A 17,680-nucleotide genomic window follows, 5' to 3' on the forward strand; every position below is an offset into this window, starting at 1 on the left:
CCCATGAATCTCCTAATTAACTCTAAATTAATTCGTAATTGAGCCATCATATAGCCAAATGGCTGGTCTCGAAATTGAGACGATTCAACAAGGCTCATGACAACAATCACCTCCTACATAATAGCCAAATTGGCTAGTCTCTTATATGAGACAACTCATCCTGCCCAAGTTATTCCGTGGTTTTCCTCAGGCGTAAGACAAATGTCGGCATGAGCCCTATAAGAAATGGGCCACGGACCTATATGCCCTTCCCCATATATATTCCCCTTTATTATAAACGACGTATGCCCTAGTTCAGAACCTATAAATTGTCTATTAAATATACGAGATCACTCAATTAGTCGCAATTTGAAAGGACAGGGACCTCTCAAATTGCAGATTTAGATTTCACGGCGCTTCTTCCGACGGCCTTCACATGCTTTGTCATCGAACAACAGATGACAGCGTCTTGCCATCCTAACGGCAAACACCAGCCAGCTCTTCCTCTTCCCGCTCCGTGATCACTTGATCAAATCTCAGTCCCCCTCGCGTATGTGGTACCTAAGAGGTTACGTCCAATTTCGGCTTCCCCTTCAAAATTTTCTAGAGTTCCTTCAGTGGAGCAGCATAACCCGGAGTGAGACTAGTGGCCAACAGGCTTGGAGCTCACATATTTAGTTTTGTACAGCCCCCAACCCCTTGCAAGGACGCGTTTTGCGTACCTTTTAAATTTGTCCTCCCAATTCTTTTTCGATTTTTCGATTTTTCGTCCCACATCACTTCGTCCCTGAAGAAGATGGCAGAGCTAGCCGTCGAAAGCTTGGAAGCTAATCTCCAACTCACCTGGCTGAGAACCCGAGAAGAGTTATTCTAATACATTATGTAACTGTATAGTAGGAGGACAAAAAATTCCTTGCATCTGCACCTAACTTCGTCAATCGTTTTCTACCATGAACAGAACACGTTTAGTCGCTTTATTTGTAGCTTTATCGATAGAGAAGATAATAAGGAAAAACATATCGCAAAAAGCCAACAAAATATTATCAGTGGACATAACACGTTTTGCAAAGAACAACTAAAAATGTACTAAATACTCCTTCGGAATTTAAATAAGAATTGCCACGTTATTAATAATATAATGCTGCAAACAAAAGTACACGCAAATAATATGCATAAAATAAAATCTTATAATGTAATACCAATTAAACTTATAATCCCAGGATAGAACTGGCTTTTCTTAAGAAACGCTTCGATAATCACTATACCTTAGGTTGCAGACTGAGAATTCATGCTATGTCTATATTTAACGCCAGACTTCATTACAAATCACATTGCAGTGAAGTTTTTACGTTATTGTATCTTACTGGACTCAAAATCAAAGTATTTTGAAATAATCACACTGAAAAATTATCTACTAAACGCTCCTTCCGAAATTAAATTTCGCATAAGTTCTACAAGAATGCCACGTTATTAAAATACTGCGCTGGAAATAAAAGTACCCGCAAATAATATGCATGGAATAAAACTTTATAATGTAATACGAATTATACTTCGAATTCCAACATAGCACTGGTCTTTTTGATGATACGTTTCGATGACCACTAAACTTATATGTTAGGCTATAGACTGAGGATTCATAACATATCTTTATTGAATTAACGCGATATTCCTTTACAAATCATATTGTAACAAGAGATTCTACGTTATTGTTCCTTTCTGTACTGAAAATCAAAGGTTTTTAAAATACATACACTGAAATTAACTTGTACTTCATACACGTTTCGAATTAAATTATCGCACAAGTTCTGAAGAATTGCTAATATTCATAGGAAAAAAAAAAAACACCACAATTTAATCCGAAATCAAATTCCAATCTTAAATATAGAAAACATATTAAAAAAACAGAACTCGCCTTTCTGATAGCACGTTTCGATGATCACTAACTTATATATTAGGCTGCATACTGAGGATTAATGCCATGTCCTTCTTCAAGTAACTGGAGACTTCATTACAAATCATATTGTAAGAAGAGATTGTATCTTACTGTACTGAAAACCAAAGTATTTTGAAATAATCATACCAAAAATTATGTACTAAATGCTTCTTCCGAAATTATATATCGCATAGGTTCTACAAGATTGTCACGTTATTAATCATATGCTGGAAAGAAACGTAGCGCCTACACGCAAATAGTATACATGAAATAAAATCTTATAATGTAATATGAATGAAACATCGAGGCTGACGAGAAGTGGAGTAACGCAAGTAGGAGATAGTTCAGGGAGTAGGCCTAGTGATGAAGGAAGAAGGGAAAAACAAGGTGAAAAAACAGTATGACTTAAGGAAATGGTGTGGAGGGGAAATAAATCGTGAGAAAAGAAAACTAAGACCTAAAAAGTAGCAATGTGGAAAAGTGAGTAGTGAAAAGTGCAAATAATTAGAGATGTTGAGTGAGGGGAAATGTGTCATACAGGAGGGGGTTATAGTATTTTTGGTATAATAATGGGTTAGGAATAAACTTGTGGAAGAATTGATGACAGACAAGAAAAGACTAGTGAAAGAATTGCAGTAATAAATTAGAAATAAGTAATTTCCTAAATGACTTGTACGTGAGGTGTGTAAAACTGTGTGTCGGCACTGTATACTAATAATGTGAAGTGCCGCCTCACCAAAAAGTATATTGCTTGAAGACAAATATACATTCATTCACATTCAATATGAATTAAACTTCTAATCTTAGATATAGGACTACTTACAATATAAATTAAAAGCGATCCTGATGAAACGTTTTTATGATCACTACACATTATACTGTAGATTGAGGATTCATATCATATCTGTCTTGAATTAACGTGTTTCTTCTTTACAAATCACATTGTAGTAAGAGATTGTACGTTAGGCCTATTGTTCCCTACTGTTCTGAAAATCAAAGCATTTTGAAATAGTTACACAGAAAATAATTTAAATATCGCATATGTTTGATAAGAATTGCCACGTTATTAACCATATTTTGCTGAAAACATAAGTAGGTCTACATGGAAATAATGTGCATATAATAAAACCTTTTAATTTAATGTGAATTAACTTCTAATATTAGATACCGGTATATAAATGTTTCGATGATCACTATATAGGCCTACTGCATATTAGGCTGTAGACTGAGGATTCATGCCATGTCTTGCTTGAAGTAAGCGAAGGCTTGATTACAAATCACATTGTAGGAAGAATTTATATTTTATTGTCCCTTGCTGTATTTTTTAAGTACACTGAAAGGAAAGTTTTACTAAATACCCCTTCCGAATTTTAGTATCTCACAAGTTATATAATTATTGCCACGTTATTAATCATATTGTGCTGGAAGTAATATACATACATAGCACATAGCCTTTGTTAATTTAATGCCAATTAAACTTCTAACCTTAGATTATTTAATAAAAAGGATGCAACTGATCTTTCTGATGAAAAGTTTCATTGATCACTAAACGTTAGGCTGCAGACTGAGGATCCATGCCATGTCTTGCTTGAATTATCTGAAGACTTGATTACGGATCACATTATAGGCTATACTTACGTCACAGCGTTACTTTGAGATATTTGTTACAGATGTAGATTGATTCTGCTCACATTTCACGCGCGTTGTTAACCACTAATCAAGTCACAATTAGCACGATATTAAATCCATCGATTGAAATAGATGTCCATAACCGTAAAGGTAATTGGTAACCATGAAAACGTAACAATATCATTTCGTCATACTGTGTTGTGTATTTCAGCGCTCTACACTTTGGATAAGCCGAGACATAGATGGGAGGGTAATATTAAAATGGAGGTGGGATATGATGCTACGGACTGGATTAATTTGCCTCAGGATAGGGACCGATGGTGGCTTATGTGAGGGCCGGTTTCTGTGAAAGCCATTTATAAGTAAGTAGGCTAACAATTTAAACAAGGCGAATTTCTTTCTGTGCGATTTCACCGAATGGAATGTATCGAATACAAATTATACAAACGTACGTACCTATATGAATATATCATAAGCTTGAAATATGAAATTTTCTTATTTAAGTCTGATATGTGGATACGATTTAATAATTTAATTGTGCAATTTGTACCATAATTCATGTTGTGTAACTTTGTATCTTGAAATAAAATATGCGGTATTGCAATCCCTTGGTTAATGACAGAATTAATGTTGTCTTACTAAAACAGATGAAAAATATTTTACAATTAATAAAGGAAAATTATATGAAGTATGAAGTAATTATTATACTACGGAGCTTCGATGTAAAACAGTAAGGTGATGTACTAAAATTCTTTTCACCCAACCCAGGTATGGGACTATTGTTTGAAACTTGAGGTGCTATTCCCAAATGAATAAGATTATTTATGCTACAGAAATATTATGCATAAAGTAAAGAAGCGAACTGTGAAGGAATCGCTGCGGTTCGCAGGCAGGTCTGCTTGGGCTCCGCGGGCTAGCGGTCTCGGTCTCTGTCGGGCTAGAGTTCATTTTCTCGAGCTCGAACTCAGAAGCAAGAGTTCACGAGGACCGCGGTTAGGCTTAGTGGGCTTACTGCTGTACAGGTAGTCGGCTGGAGGACAACGGTTTACCCGTGCTCAACTCTTGGCCTAGCGAAGAACTTCTGTGAATCAAAGTTCACGTGTTCCAAGATGAAAGTGGAAGCAATATTGATGTTCTCAGCTATGAACATGATGACTTCTCAACATTAGCTATTAAAGTTCTCTTTCTTCTTGTGGTTCTACCGAATACAATTTAATTTTGTAGCTTATGATTTTCAAATACAGGTTAATGTTGTTATGTTTACAGTATGTTTGATATCTACCCACAATTTGTTCTAGTTACCGTTGCTTCAGGATGTAGACTATCTTTTTAACAAGGTATCTGATGTTCACGTGTCGCGCGGATAACTGTAGAATCGCCGTTTGTACTCGTATTTCCGGATGATTTTTTCAATGTGTTCTAAAACGTCCGAAAGTTTGAATGATTTGTTCTAATAATTTTTTTGAAAACGGAAGTGCCACACTTCCGCATAATTTATTAGTACTCTTCACTCTATTTGTCTCTTGGCCAGTCGACCCGGTTGGCGAGTTGGTATAGCGCTGGCCTTCTATGCCCAAGGTTGCGGGTTCGATCCTGGGCCAGCTCGATGTCAAGTGTGCTTAAATGCGACAGGCTCATTTCAGTAGATTTACTGGCATGTAAAAGAACTCCTGCGGGACAAAATTCCGGCACATCCGGCGAGGCTGATATAACCTCTACAGTTGCGAGAGTCGTTAAATAAAACATAAGATTTTAACATTTGTCTTGTCCATAGATATTCCAAAGTGCGGGCGAAAATCTTGGAGCTAGCCCTCTTCAGTCTCTTGCATATGTTTTGTCAATGTATGCAAAAAGATCTTGGACATCATCTTCACAACTGTCTGCTATTTGGTCTAAATTATCTTCTACATCTTTCAATGAAACAAGAGGAAAGATCAGAAGGCGACAAAAGCCAATGCGAATTATATTATTTATGAAATATTTTTGAAGTCTAAGATTTACTGAATGACGCCAAATGTTTTAACGAAAAAGACATCCCTTTACCATACTATTTGGGAACGATCCTTGAGCGGCTTTTATTGCACTAATTTTGAATTCCACGAAAATTAATTGTAGCTTTAAATCCGAGTTTATTCCTTGTGCTGTAATTTTCAAATTCTGGAATATACTTCTTTATATACTTTCGTCTTTTCTAAGGAAAGTGCATATAGGTCTATTGTGTAACCGCAAAGATTTTCTTAAGCACAATTCCATTGACTATGTTTAACTGTAAAAATTGAGGAGATATTTAGTTATTTACAGACATTAGACAGCTGATAAAATGGACGTAGGTCCTAATGTAGAGTGGACGTTGTATCTGTGAACGAAAAGTTGTGGTTAAGTTGTTACTTATGGTAGTAACTATTTCTCCTCATCGTTGTCATCTTTTGTCCTCCACATCAGTATCACCCCAGCTCTGGCTTCTATTCCCTTACAAACGCTCAGTAAAGATACATTTTATATGCAATAGTAATGTTGCTTTTTAACCTAGAATTGTATATTTTAAATTGCTTGAAAGGGAAATACAGAACATTAACATTAATTATAATTAACACAACTTGAAACTGAATTTTTATGTAGACACTTTTTTATTTGTGAATACAGTATTTCGTTCTAATAATAATTTAGCATACGTAATGTAAGTACCTTTCGCTCACTTTAAGTTACTGTGAAGGAAACTGTTTATGCGTTACTATCTGTACTACTGAATTTATACCAGAATTTACTGCTCTATATCGATAAGCTATACCTTTTAGATAAATGCAATGTGCTTTACATTGCCCGCGGAGTAGGAGCTAAGGACGATACAAGCCTACATGATATGATGACATTAAACTCTGATGGCGTTGAATGATATGGAACGCAGAAGTACAAAAAAGTGGGTGCCAGAGATTTTGGCAGGTGAATTTTGTTAATCTGAACTCCAGAGCGAGTTACTCACCGCTGTTATCTCTGTCGCAAGTAACCTGCAGCTGGAAAGGGTGGGATATAAAAATAAATATACAGGCCCGAGCAGCAAAGACGTTTTATAGTTTAACCTAGACTCACTAGGAGCGCTGTTCCTCGACCCAAAATTGAACACTTTCGCGCATCGCAATCTTGAGGTCAAGAGATATGTGACTGCTCACGGTCGACTTTAGTTTTACCCTAATTACAAGGTTGGGGGTAAAGGGTGTTTGCTACAGTTAGAGTTAGGGCCTACTTTCATTCTATATCTTATCATATAAGAAATAGTTTTGCAACGTATAGAGACTGGGAAAACAATTTAATAAAATCAACCGAATCATACTCGTTCATTTTATAGGCAATCTTTCGCGTCGCATTTAAAAGAACCTAGGAATATTAATATTTTCTTCAGTATATTTGCTAGGCTTCTTGTCATACGTACATGACAATTTTGCTTAGGTTATTTCTTCTAGGAATAGCTCAAGTGTTTTGAATTTAGCGTACATAAAGTCTTTATTTTAGATTAAGTTACTAGCACATATTTGACGAAATACTAGGTTTTTCCACTTCAGTTTAACTGATTTATGCAAACGAAATTTTGACAGCTGGCGATTGCAATTTAACTTATCGCCACGCCCACTTGTTTTGGGCGCTTAAGTTAATGGCGGACGGTCGTTCAATTTTCTTCAAACTTGGCGGCCCAATGGCCACTCTATATATCTCTCTTTCTAACTCGTTGACCAAAACCAACGAGTTAGATACTATAGAGAGGACAAAGACCTCAGAAAGTTGAAGACAATTGAACATTGGTAAAAAGCAAAATACACACAAAACTTTACGTTTTATAACAGCTGTAGGCCTCTGTTTTATTAGTTTCACTAAATATAGCCCAGATATTAAATGACAAGCTATACTCGATGCAACCAAAGCAAAGCACCTAAAGACGGATGAATTTAATCGGCAGAAGAAAAATAAATAATTACCTTACAGCTAGTCTAACCTAATATGAAATCATGTAATTCAGTGCTCACCAGGTGATTTCAAGAGAGACGACGTATGTAACTAATAGGAGTAAAATATAGGAAAGGTAGTGGCGAAAATTTAAAAAAATATCCAGTAATTAAGTTATTGAGAAAAATTCATTTGAAATTGGAATTAACACAGAGAACTTTTGAAAACTGAAATTATTAAAACTACAAATAATCTCTTAGCATGCAACATAATAATTAAAGAATGACACTAATAGAAAGTTACTCATGATCATAACTCACCACATTTATTGAAACGATAAGATATTTACGATTAACATTGTTATCAGAAACAACAGGAACCACAGCTAGGTACACTTCTTTTCGCGTGATGGAGACATCGTGTAATCTAATATAATTTGAAACAAGCATTGATCTCACACGTGTCTCGCAACTAAGCAGAGGCTTTTGCAGAATAAAACTGTTCTTACATTATTTTGAACAATAATGACAAAATGTGTGTGATGCAAGTGCTAGCTTTCCTCTTTGGTAACAAAAAGAGCCCTAACGCATTAATAAAAAGAAAATTGGAGTAGGCCCTATAAACACAATAAATACTAAACTCTTGATGGTACAAACTTATTAATACAGATATTTCGCTTATGCTCAGTCCGTCTTATCTTATAATTCTCTGCGGCCATGGTACCTGTATTGAGAGGGTTTAATTATCCAGCAACGAATATTATGATTTACGGTACATTTCATTTAAATCCGAGGGAATGAGACATTTTTGGAAATTTTAAAGTCTTAATTATTACTTTTTCATTTATAAATCAATTTTTTACAAAACCTATAGCGAAATGTTTAAATTAAATATTGATGTATCTGAAAAATATAATACATGTACCAACTCGTTACAGTGTACCTTTGATAAGCACTCCTTGCGGAGGCTGGCGGTACTAAAGACGCCATGTTTTTTAGGGAACGATCCATAGTACTGTTGGCCTCCGCAGGGAGCGCTTATCAGAGGTCTTTAGCCTCTCTATAGTATCTAACTCGTTGACCAAAACACACATTCCGCCGCCATGATGGATCGTGCAGCAAACTTGTAAAGCGAAGTTTTGATTTGCTGCACGCTTGCCTTGCGTTTTTTTTTAAAGCGCTGCAGTAAAGTGCTTCATGCCTTTGCTGCAGCAAAATGAGGGTCGAAAAAAAACGTAAGTAGGTCAACTGGCTGCAAAATGGTGGATATTTAATATTGGCTTCTATTTCTGCCGTAATAAATTTAACCCTAAAAGAACCGAACGTGTTAAATAATTTCGACTTCATGATAATGACATGGAATTATTATTACTAGACGATTTTGACAATAATTAACGTTGCAAAAGACCAAAACACACATTCCGCCATGATGGATCGTGCAGCAAATTCGTAAAGCGAAGTTTTGATTTGCTGGACGCTTGCTACAGCGCTGCTGCAGCGACGGTGAAGCAAATGTAATAAAAGAACGGTCTTGCTGCAGCGCTTTACGTCTTGCTTTAAAAAAAACGCACGGTTGCTACAGCGCTGCTGCAGCGACGGTGAAGCAAATGTAATAAAAGAACGGTCTTGCTGCAGCGCTTTACGTCTTGCTTTAAAAAAAAAAAAAAACGCACGGTACTTGCTATTGCATGTGATTGTGTCGTTTTAAGTTTTCCTTCGAAGTTCGTGTTGTATAATTTTATATAACAGTCCAGAGAAGCAATGGCAGTATCGTCAAAGAAACCGAAATTGATTGTTTTCGATTTAGGTATGAATGTTATTTTGTATGTCTCATTTAAGTGTGGAAGTGCAGAATAATAATAAAAAAAAGTAAGGTTACATAGTAAAAGTTTTCTCGAACGCAACCGTCGTGCGTTTTAAATGTGTAAGACTTCATCAATTTTGTTGCAGATTACACACTGTGGCCGTTTTGGGTGGATACTCATGTGTCGCCGCCTTTCAGGAAGGATAAGTAAGTGAACAATAATTCATTTTGGAGAACTTTAGGTGATTGTATATTATTTTTGGGCTAGGGAAAATACTCTTCTTTTACGAAAATAGTATCATTGATTTTAAGTGATTCATGTGATACTATTTTATGTCGTTACATAGATTTGCTTTCATGTGCATTAGTAAACTTCATTAATGATAGCGGCTAAATTAGCGCACATGTAATTAAGTGATTTAGGAAGTGAAAATCGTTGAATTTACGCCCACAACCAAGATAAGCCATTTGAAATTTATCCCAGGAGGGAAGGAAAAGTAGCTAGATGCAAGGTAGGTGGGATGGGAGCAGAGGGGAAGGGTGAAATCCGTGTTTTGAAATTTAACCCCGGATCCAAAACTCAACCAGGTAGTCAACCCAAACGAGAATCAAACCCACGATCGAGGTTTCACGCGAGTTTTTTTCTTTATCATAAACTCGTCAATGACTGAGATTATTGATCAGCAAGCAAGCAAATAATCTACCGATTGAGCAATGTCATTGGGTTTATATTGATTATATGATACGGTATTATTTATCTAATTTCATTTTTAGCCAAGAGTTTTGAATCCTGCAACTCGTTTTAAAATTCCATTTCATATGTTTCAATTTTACATTCCCCATTCCACTACCTCCTCTATCAACTCCACCACCACCACCACCACCACCACCGCTGCTGCCATTGCCGCATCGTCATCATATTGCTTGTAGCTGTAGAAAATTGGCCAATTTTAACTTTTCTTTGGATGTCATAATTTTTTTTAACCAGTTGAATCATAGCTTCTTATCAATTCTTATAATATGTACTGTAGAAATATTGTTTCACGTAGAAACCTGGGATGTCCAATTATCTTCAAAATTTTTTAGGTTTGTCCAGTCATGTCAGATTGGTGCATTATGATGAACCATTCAATAAATAGACAACTACTTAAGCAGGTACGTGGTATAACCATAGGGGAAGACCAAAGTCATCCTAATTGTAAGCGTGAGCGAATGAAAGGGGAACTAGCAACTTGTAACTGTGTAGGGTCATCAGATAACTGTTGTCTTAAATGTCATTGGCAAGGACACGAACAAACGTAAGAGTACAACATTTATATAAATAATTCTCGTTACAAGACATGGATGGACACAAAAATGATTTGAATCCTATAAAAATAAAATAGACTGTGTAATTGTAAAAACATTTGGGAGTAAAATTGCTTACTTGGCACTTATTTCGAAATAGATTTAGCATTATTTTTCTCATTGAATGTAGGCTTTAACGGCTGGCATTCTAAGAGGCCGTGGTCTACTGGCAATGTTACGTTCAGACATTTCGTCTACCACAGCTGTAGACGAAACGTCTGGACATAACATTGCCAGTAGACCACAACCGCATAGCCCGAAAAACACTCATCTTCTCTCTCCCTGTTATTTTTCTCAGTTTCATCAGAAAATTCATTTTCTCTTATCTTATAATAATTTAACATTCACATGGAGATTAAAATTGTGTCTTTAAAGATGCAAATCTTTGAGAGATAATGAAGAGCCTACATTGCAAAAATTGTGTTAACAGCAACATAAATTTATTTTTAACGACACTGTTGATTCTGGAATATTGTTCGAAGTTCATAAACAGAAACCCTACACATCAGGAACTTAAAGAGTAAATGAGAGAGAATTGGGAGAACACTAACGACTAATGAGTGATGACATTTCTGGGTTGTTCCTTATTCAAATCTGATTTCGCTCGTTGAAGGCTTTATGATGACAATTTTTTAGTCTGGATTAGTATTTATTTTTCACCAACTTCATAGGTCTAAGTGAAAACAATTGAGGACCTAACATTCTAAATGTGCTGAGTGCCAAAAACAACTTTCTGAGGTACTGATGAAAAACACACTGCGAAATGCATGTTGAGATACCTACAACATCGTCTTTTGGCGCACAAGTGAGTCACTTATAGTTGAGATACAACAAAGACAATTTAATATGGTATTCTTATATGCATGTTCCTCCTTTAGATTGAATAAAATGAAATTTGAAAAATTGGCACTTAGCACATTTAGAATGTTAACAGACATATACAGTATGTTGAACCAAACATTGCAAGTACGAGCTACTTGGGCACAGTGAGAGCCACATCTGGCTCTGAAACAGACTATCTGATACCTCTGGTTTAGTCAATTGTTATTTCTTTTGTTGTTATTTAATTTTGGTAAAACCGAAACAGATACAAAATGTATTGTATTTTTACAGATCTACAGAAATGAGACGTTTTATTATAATATGAAATCTTTGCATATCTTCCAGGTTGGGAAATGTGGTAGATTCTTTAGGAGACAAGATCAAATTCTATCCTGAAGTGCCGAAGGCATTGGAGTCTCTTCATGCACAGGGTTATTCTCTGGGAGTGGCTTCCAGGACGGGAGAAATAGATGGAGCCAACCAGCTGCTGGACCTGTTTGACTGGAACAAATACTTCAAGTACAAAGAGATTTATCCCGGATGTAAAGTGACGCATTTCAATCAGTAAGTAAGTTCATCTTTATACATGATCAATCAGATGATACAGGAACAAGAAACTCGAAGATGCAACAAAAATCGCATGCTGTCTCGATACTAGAGGACTATTAAATGTATAGTTTATAGGTATTTGCATCAATTGAATTTTGTTATGGCTTAATGAGAATGCAGCTGTGCAAACTACTGTCTTTGTGAAGTATCTGTGCTACCTAGGTAGGAAATGAATGCGACCATAACTTGTATGGCACTTTCTCTTCCCTTTCTTCATCAATTGTCAGTTCAAGATGGCTATTATAGCTAGAGAACATCACTGTTAACTATGATACTGCAAAAAAATTCCTTGCCTCTTCCTGATAATGGATTGTATCTGAAGTCACTTGTAAATTCCTGATAGAATGTGCATATTATTATTATTATTATTATTATTATTATTATTATTATTATTATTATTATTATTATTATTATTATTATTACCGGTATTGTTATTATTATTTTCTTTTGTCTTGCATTGAGTGCTGGAATACACCAAAATGTTGTCGAATTGTGCACATTGTAAACAGTGGCACGTTCCGTTATCCAATAAATGATGCAATGTGGATGTTTTTGTTGTGATATATTTTCTAAGATTTGAATGAATCTAACTCTTCTAAAGTTTTTTTTGAAGCTTAGAATACCAGGAAAACCTTGCTCATACTTGGATATTCTATATGGGTCTATAATATATTTGTAAGGAGATGACTGAGGAAGATCTTTTGAGAACATAGGAAAGTAGTCTTGATCTTGAAATAACCCTATATGACAAAAAACTGCACTTTTGGAAAACTCTTGCACAGAATGGAACTTTGTTATTTAGTCTCTGAGAGCTGGAAGAACAGACCACCTGGTGTGAGATATATTAAAGTGATTCAGCATGTCTTAGAAGGTGTTAATGAAAAGTAGACTTTTGAAAGTCCCATCATGTCCTGGAACTTTTTGGAACTACGTACAGTTTCATCATCAGGACAAAATAGTTACGACTTGGAAGTTATCTACTCTATAGAGCTCATGTATGATCGAGTTTTTGGGGGGTAGTTAGCTGTAAGAAAAGAAAATGTACCAACCAGTAATGATATTTAATATTATGAACATTGGCATTGACTCTTAATAATCTACTGCCATAACAGTTTCAGTTGTGTGGAGCACGAGAAAGTTGAAGAGCTGCCGCAAAATATTATGTTGCTTAATTCTCGTGGTAACTTCCCCATAGGAATTGAATGCATTAGTAATCTGCACCCACTCATCATCATTGGCTTTGATTTTCACACCATTGTTTTGTATATTCCAAATTATATTTATATTTGATTACCAATTCCAGCAACAAAGAGTTTTCTGTATTAGTGAAACTGGATCCTTTATTTCTTTTCACACCATCAGTTTCATGGTTCATTTTCAATAACAAATAATAATAGCCAAAGAGATATTAATGTTGCACATGTTTTTTCTATGTGAAGTGGGTGAAACGTGTTCAGAAAAGCTTTGGGTCTGACATGGCCTCCCTGATTCATATTATTCCCAATTTTTGCGAGAGTTAACAAAATGTTAGTTAACATCCATCTGGAAGTCGTTGGTGGAACCCAAATGTATGAAAGAATGTTAACACAGTTGTTAAAATTTTAGCACGTGTTAACAAATGTGTTGATGCATTTTCAACATTTGTTGTTGAAACCAGCCCTCCGTCTGTCATCTTATGTCATTCAAGGCATTTCATGTAGTCATATTTGCATCGACCTCAGAAATGGAGTTTTCCACATTACCGTGTTCGGGATATGGTTAATAGAAGAAATTAAAAACCAGCTGCACTTTTATCTGACTTTCATTTCATTCATAGTGTTCTCCCAAGAGCAGGTCTTTCATTGCAAACCGAGCATTCTTCAGTCTTTCCTATTTTCTGCCCTCCTCTTTGTCCCGCATATGATCCATTTATCTTAATGTCGTCTATCATCTGATATCTTCTTCTGGCCTGAACTCTTCTCCCGTTCACCATTCCTTCCAGTGCATCCTTCAGTAGGCAGTTTTTACATAGGCCTTTCTATTTCACAGGTTCAAGAAGCAGTCAGGACTTAGCTTCAAGGACATGTTGTTCTTTGATGATGAGCACAGAAACATTCGTGACCTGGAAGCACAGGGAGTGGTTTCAATCTTGGTCAAAAATGGGGTCAACATGAAAGTTATAGAGGAGGGGTTGAAAACATTTGCCAGCAGGCAGTGAAGCAGGATGAAACTTGTGTAGCATGGCGGGACCATGTGTAGTGCTTGAAGCACAGTCTCACTATTTGCGAGTCACAGGAACTGTGTGAATGACGCATACATCTCGCACATAGTCTGTAGTGATGTTTTAATAATATCGTGATTTCAGAAATCACAAATTTTTGTCTTTGTAATGTCATGTATGACTTCGGTTCAAGATATGATCATAATGTTGAGATGCATAGGTCATTAGGCAGCTGTGACAGAGCAACAAGCAACTGGCAACTACCAACTACCAGCAGGCAATGTTTTTCTGACCTTTTCTCACACTGAAGCAACATGCATTAGCAATCCAGTCAGCGAGTTTGGTGTTGTGTAGCAGAAGTTAAGAATGTCATCATCTGACGATGATGATGAAGTTCTGTGCTCTGGTGTCTACTATCTATGCAAAAGAAGGAAAATGCGAAGGTTCTGGATTCATCCTTCATTAACACAACTCATGAATCTACAATGCTAGTGTGTGTACCAACAAACTCAAAGCACATCCTACAAAGTTAAAAAAATTGCTATCAAATATGCCCAGAAAATTTTCAAGTTATTTTGAATTTACCTGAATCACAAATTGCAGAGCGAGACACACCCCAACAGAGAAATTGATTACACTTGGGTAATTATTAATAACTTTATTTATAGATTAGGTTAAATTTGCATTGTCCTTGTGATTGCAAACTAGCAGGAATATTGTCAACATAGTAGTTCTTTATGTTATGGCGCCATCTCCATATGCAGGTGCAGGGCTGTGCTGGATTGTGTTTTAAGTTGGAGAAATAATTGGACATCTGAGAACTAAAGGATTGAGGCATTTGTGCATATATATCTTGCGAAGAACCGTTACACAAAATGAAATTAATAACTAGAGATCAAATTTTCTTGCACTATCAAATCTTAAAACATGCATGCACTGTCATATGACAAAACATGCATAATGAAGCGGAAAAAACTTAAAAAATATGCACTATCAAAATTGAGCTCTATGTCAAAGTGAGAAAAGGTCTGTAGTCATAATCACCATAGGAATTAGATAAATAGTTAGTATGTTCCATTCAGTTTTTAGGTTAGCTATGCTAACATTTCTTCTTCAATTGGGTTTTATTTATGTGACAGCTTTGTAAATTTTTTAATATTCATTCTCTGTGTCTGACTGATCCATCTCTTATTGTGATTTTCTGCAGTTCATTTATTTCAATAATCTTAGCTAATTTTTTTATTTCTTTATTATGTACAATTTCTGGAGTAATTTTTGATAGCTCTTATTTCTTCTTCTGTAGGCGATGTTCTTTGTTTATATGGAATACTCAAGTTTTACTTCCATGTAGCAAAATGGCACCATCATCATCATCATCATCATCCATCACTTGTAGACCTTCATCTGTAGACCAGTTGTATAAAAAATATTTGTAAACAGAACAGATTAACAAGCCTAATTCGTGTTATTTACAGTAATGTAAGACATTCTCGTTAGTAGAATCGTTTACGAATCTCAAAGTGAGGAATCTTGTCTAATTAATCATTTGTTGTAGGATGTCAAACAACGAAACAAAAGAGAAACGTGTTGGTAATAGAGTATAGACATTGCTTTGAGCATTTGCCATTAACTGCTGAATTGTGTCAAAACTATCCTATCAAACATAAAAACTGTCTGTGCATGGATATTTACTTTTTATTTAATTTTAGTTATTTGATGATCTGTTACAGAAGAATAGTGACAAGATATCTAAAAGATACAGTATAATGAGGAACAGTAATGCATGGTCTGATAACACAGCACATCTCTCAGCGGCGTAAAGTAAATGACTGACCATTATGATAGCTTGATTCTACACACTGAAATTTCACACACCATCAGAATACCAGTCACAAGTGGCGAAGCTACTTGGAGGCAATTGAAGCTATACCTACCCAAAGAAATCGTCATGATTAAAACTTATAAATACAGTAAAATCTCGTTAATCCGGACCCCGATAAGCCGGACTTCGCTTAATCCGGACAGGCAAAAAAAGATGGGTTGCAAAAATTAAAGAACCTTGTTTTAAGACTTATTTTTATACATTAGAATTATGGCATTACAATAATTACAATATTACGCCTACAGTATTAAAAATAAAGAAAATCCATGAAGTTTCCATTAAAGTACTGTAATTAAACTACACAATGATTTACGTTTCAGTGTACTATATAGTGCATAGTGTATTTAGGCCTAAGCCCTTTAAATACATCATAATAAACGTGTTTTGTTGCTATAAATGGAGTTTTAATACACTTTCTACTGTTCTTTTAGGTTATTTCAGTTAATCCGGACTTTCGTTAAACCGGTCAACTTATCTCCCCAATTAGTCCGGATTAACGAGGTTTTACTGTACTGCAATAAATTTCTCTGCTGTAATAAGGTCTTATTGAGCAAATCAGCTGATTGTACTGGGTTCTTGACTCAATGACTGCTAGATAGTGCTCTGACAGGGTGACGAGGATCTGTGGGTGAGGAAAATGTTTGCTTGCCTCTTCAACATTCAGGGAAAATGGTGGGGAATGGAAAATATCGTGAGGCGATGGCAGAAAGAATTTCAAGCAACCTCTCTCCATGTTGATAGGAGGTGTGTCTCATGACCAATGCCACCCACAAGGAATATTCATACCTTCCTGTGCTTTAAGTCAGTATTGCCAATTTAGCGTAGCTAGAGATGACTACTTTTAGGAGTTTTTCAGCAGCAGAAATTAATGAAATATTTGTATTGTAAATTGTTTAAATATAATTTCGCGACTTTTTAGAGTCTCGCAGTGATAGGAATAAAATTTTCTCCATTGATAACATAGTAATGTACTACATTCTGCCTACCCACTCTTTAAAGAACGACTTCATCACTGCCTAATACCCCATTTGATTATTAAACATACATTGTAACTTGCAGATTTTGCATTCAAACCAACTCCATGGTTAAAACTTTGTGTAAAAGTCCTTAAGGAATTCTGTAAGTAAAATATCAAATAATGTTCATCCCATTTATAATTTTCTAAGGGACAATCACTCTTCAGCAATCCTTATGAAACAGAGGCTATATGTAGCTTTGGAAGTACCTGATTTCTACACTATGATCATACATTGAACTCGGCATAGCTACAATATTAGATATTGGTAAAGTCTACCAATGCACGAAACAAATAGATAGCATGCCTGATCGGTCTATTTGTAATGAATACAATTATTTTTACTCCATAAACAGTATACATTGGATTTATATGGAAATAAGTATTTTGTGCATATGTATATGTAAAAGAAACTAATTGGAGGTTACATTTATACTGGCAGTTGGAGATAATTGAACTGCATATAAATCCCATTTATGGGTGATGGGTAGATATGCATTATTGTTTGTAAAAGTGTTCACCATA

The 17,680-nt window shown here is 35.6% G+C and overlaps 1 protein-coding gene across 4 annotated transcripts in view; it reads left to right on the forward strand.

The window, feature by feature from the left end:
- Nucleotides 1-9,121: 9,121 nt before the first annotated feature.
- LOC138714974 (magnesium-dependent phosphatase 1) overlaps nt 9,122-17,680 on the forward strand; it is a 38,233-nt gene continuing 29,674 nt past the window's right edge. For 2 of the 4 annotated variants that reach the window (XR_011336139.1, XM_069847308.1), the window contains exons 1-3: nt 9,123-9,283; nt 9,427-9,487; nt 11,795-12,013. Coding sequence is in view for 3 of the 4 variants with exons in the window: in XM_069847308.1 (XP_069703409.1) it covers nt 9,238-9,283; nt 9,427-9,487; nt 11,795-12,013 (326 nt within the window). In the remaining variant the exon portion in view is untranslated. Of the gene's footprint in view, nt 9,284-9,426; nt 9,488-11,794; nt 12,014-14,086; nt 16,369-17,680 lie in introns of those variants that run through there. The other 2 variants (XM_069847309.1, XM_069847307.1) reach the window with 2 other exon arrangements.

The sequence above is a fragment of the Periplaneta americana genome, chromosome 15, assembly GCF_040183065.1.
Source record: "Periplaneta americana isolate PAMFEO1 chromosome 15, P.americana_PAMFEO1_priV1, whole genome shotgun sequence".
Classification (NCBI taxonomy): domain Eukaryota; kingdom Metazoa; phylum Arthropoda; class Insecta; order Blattodea; family Blattidae; genus Periplaneta; species Periplaneta americana.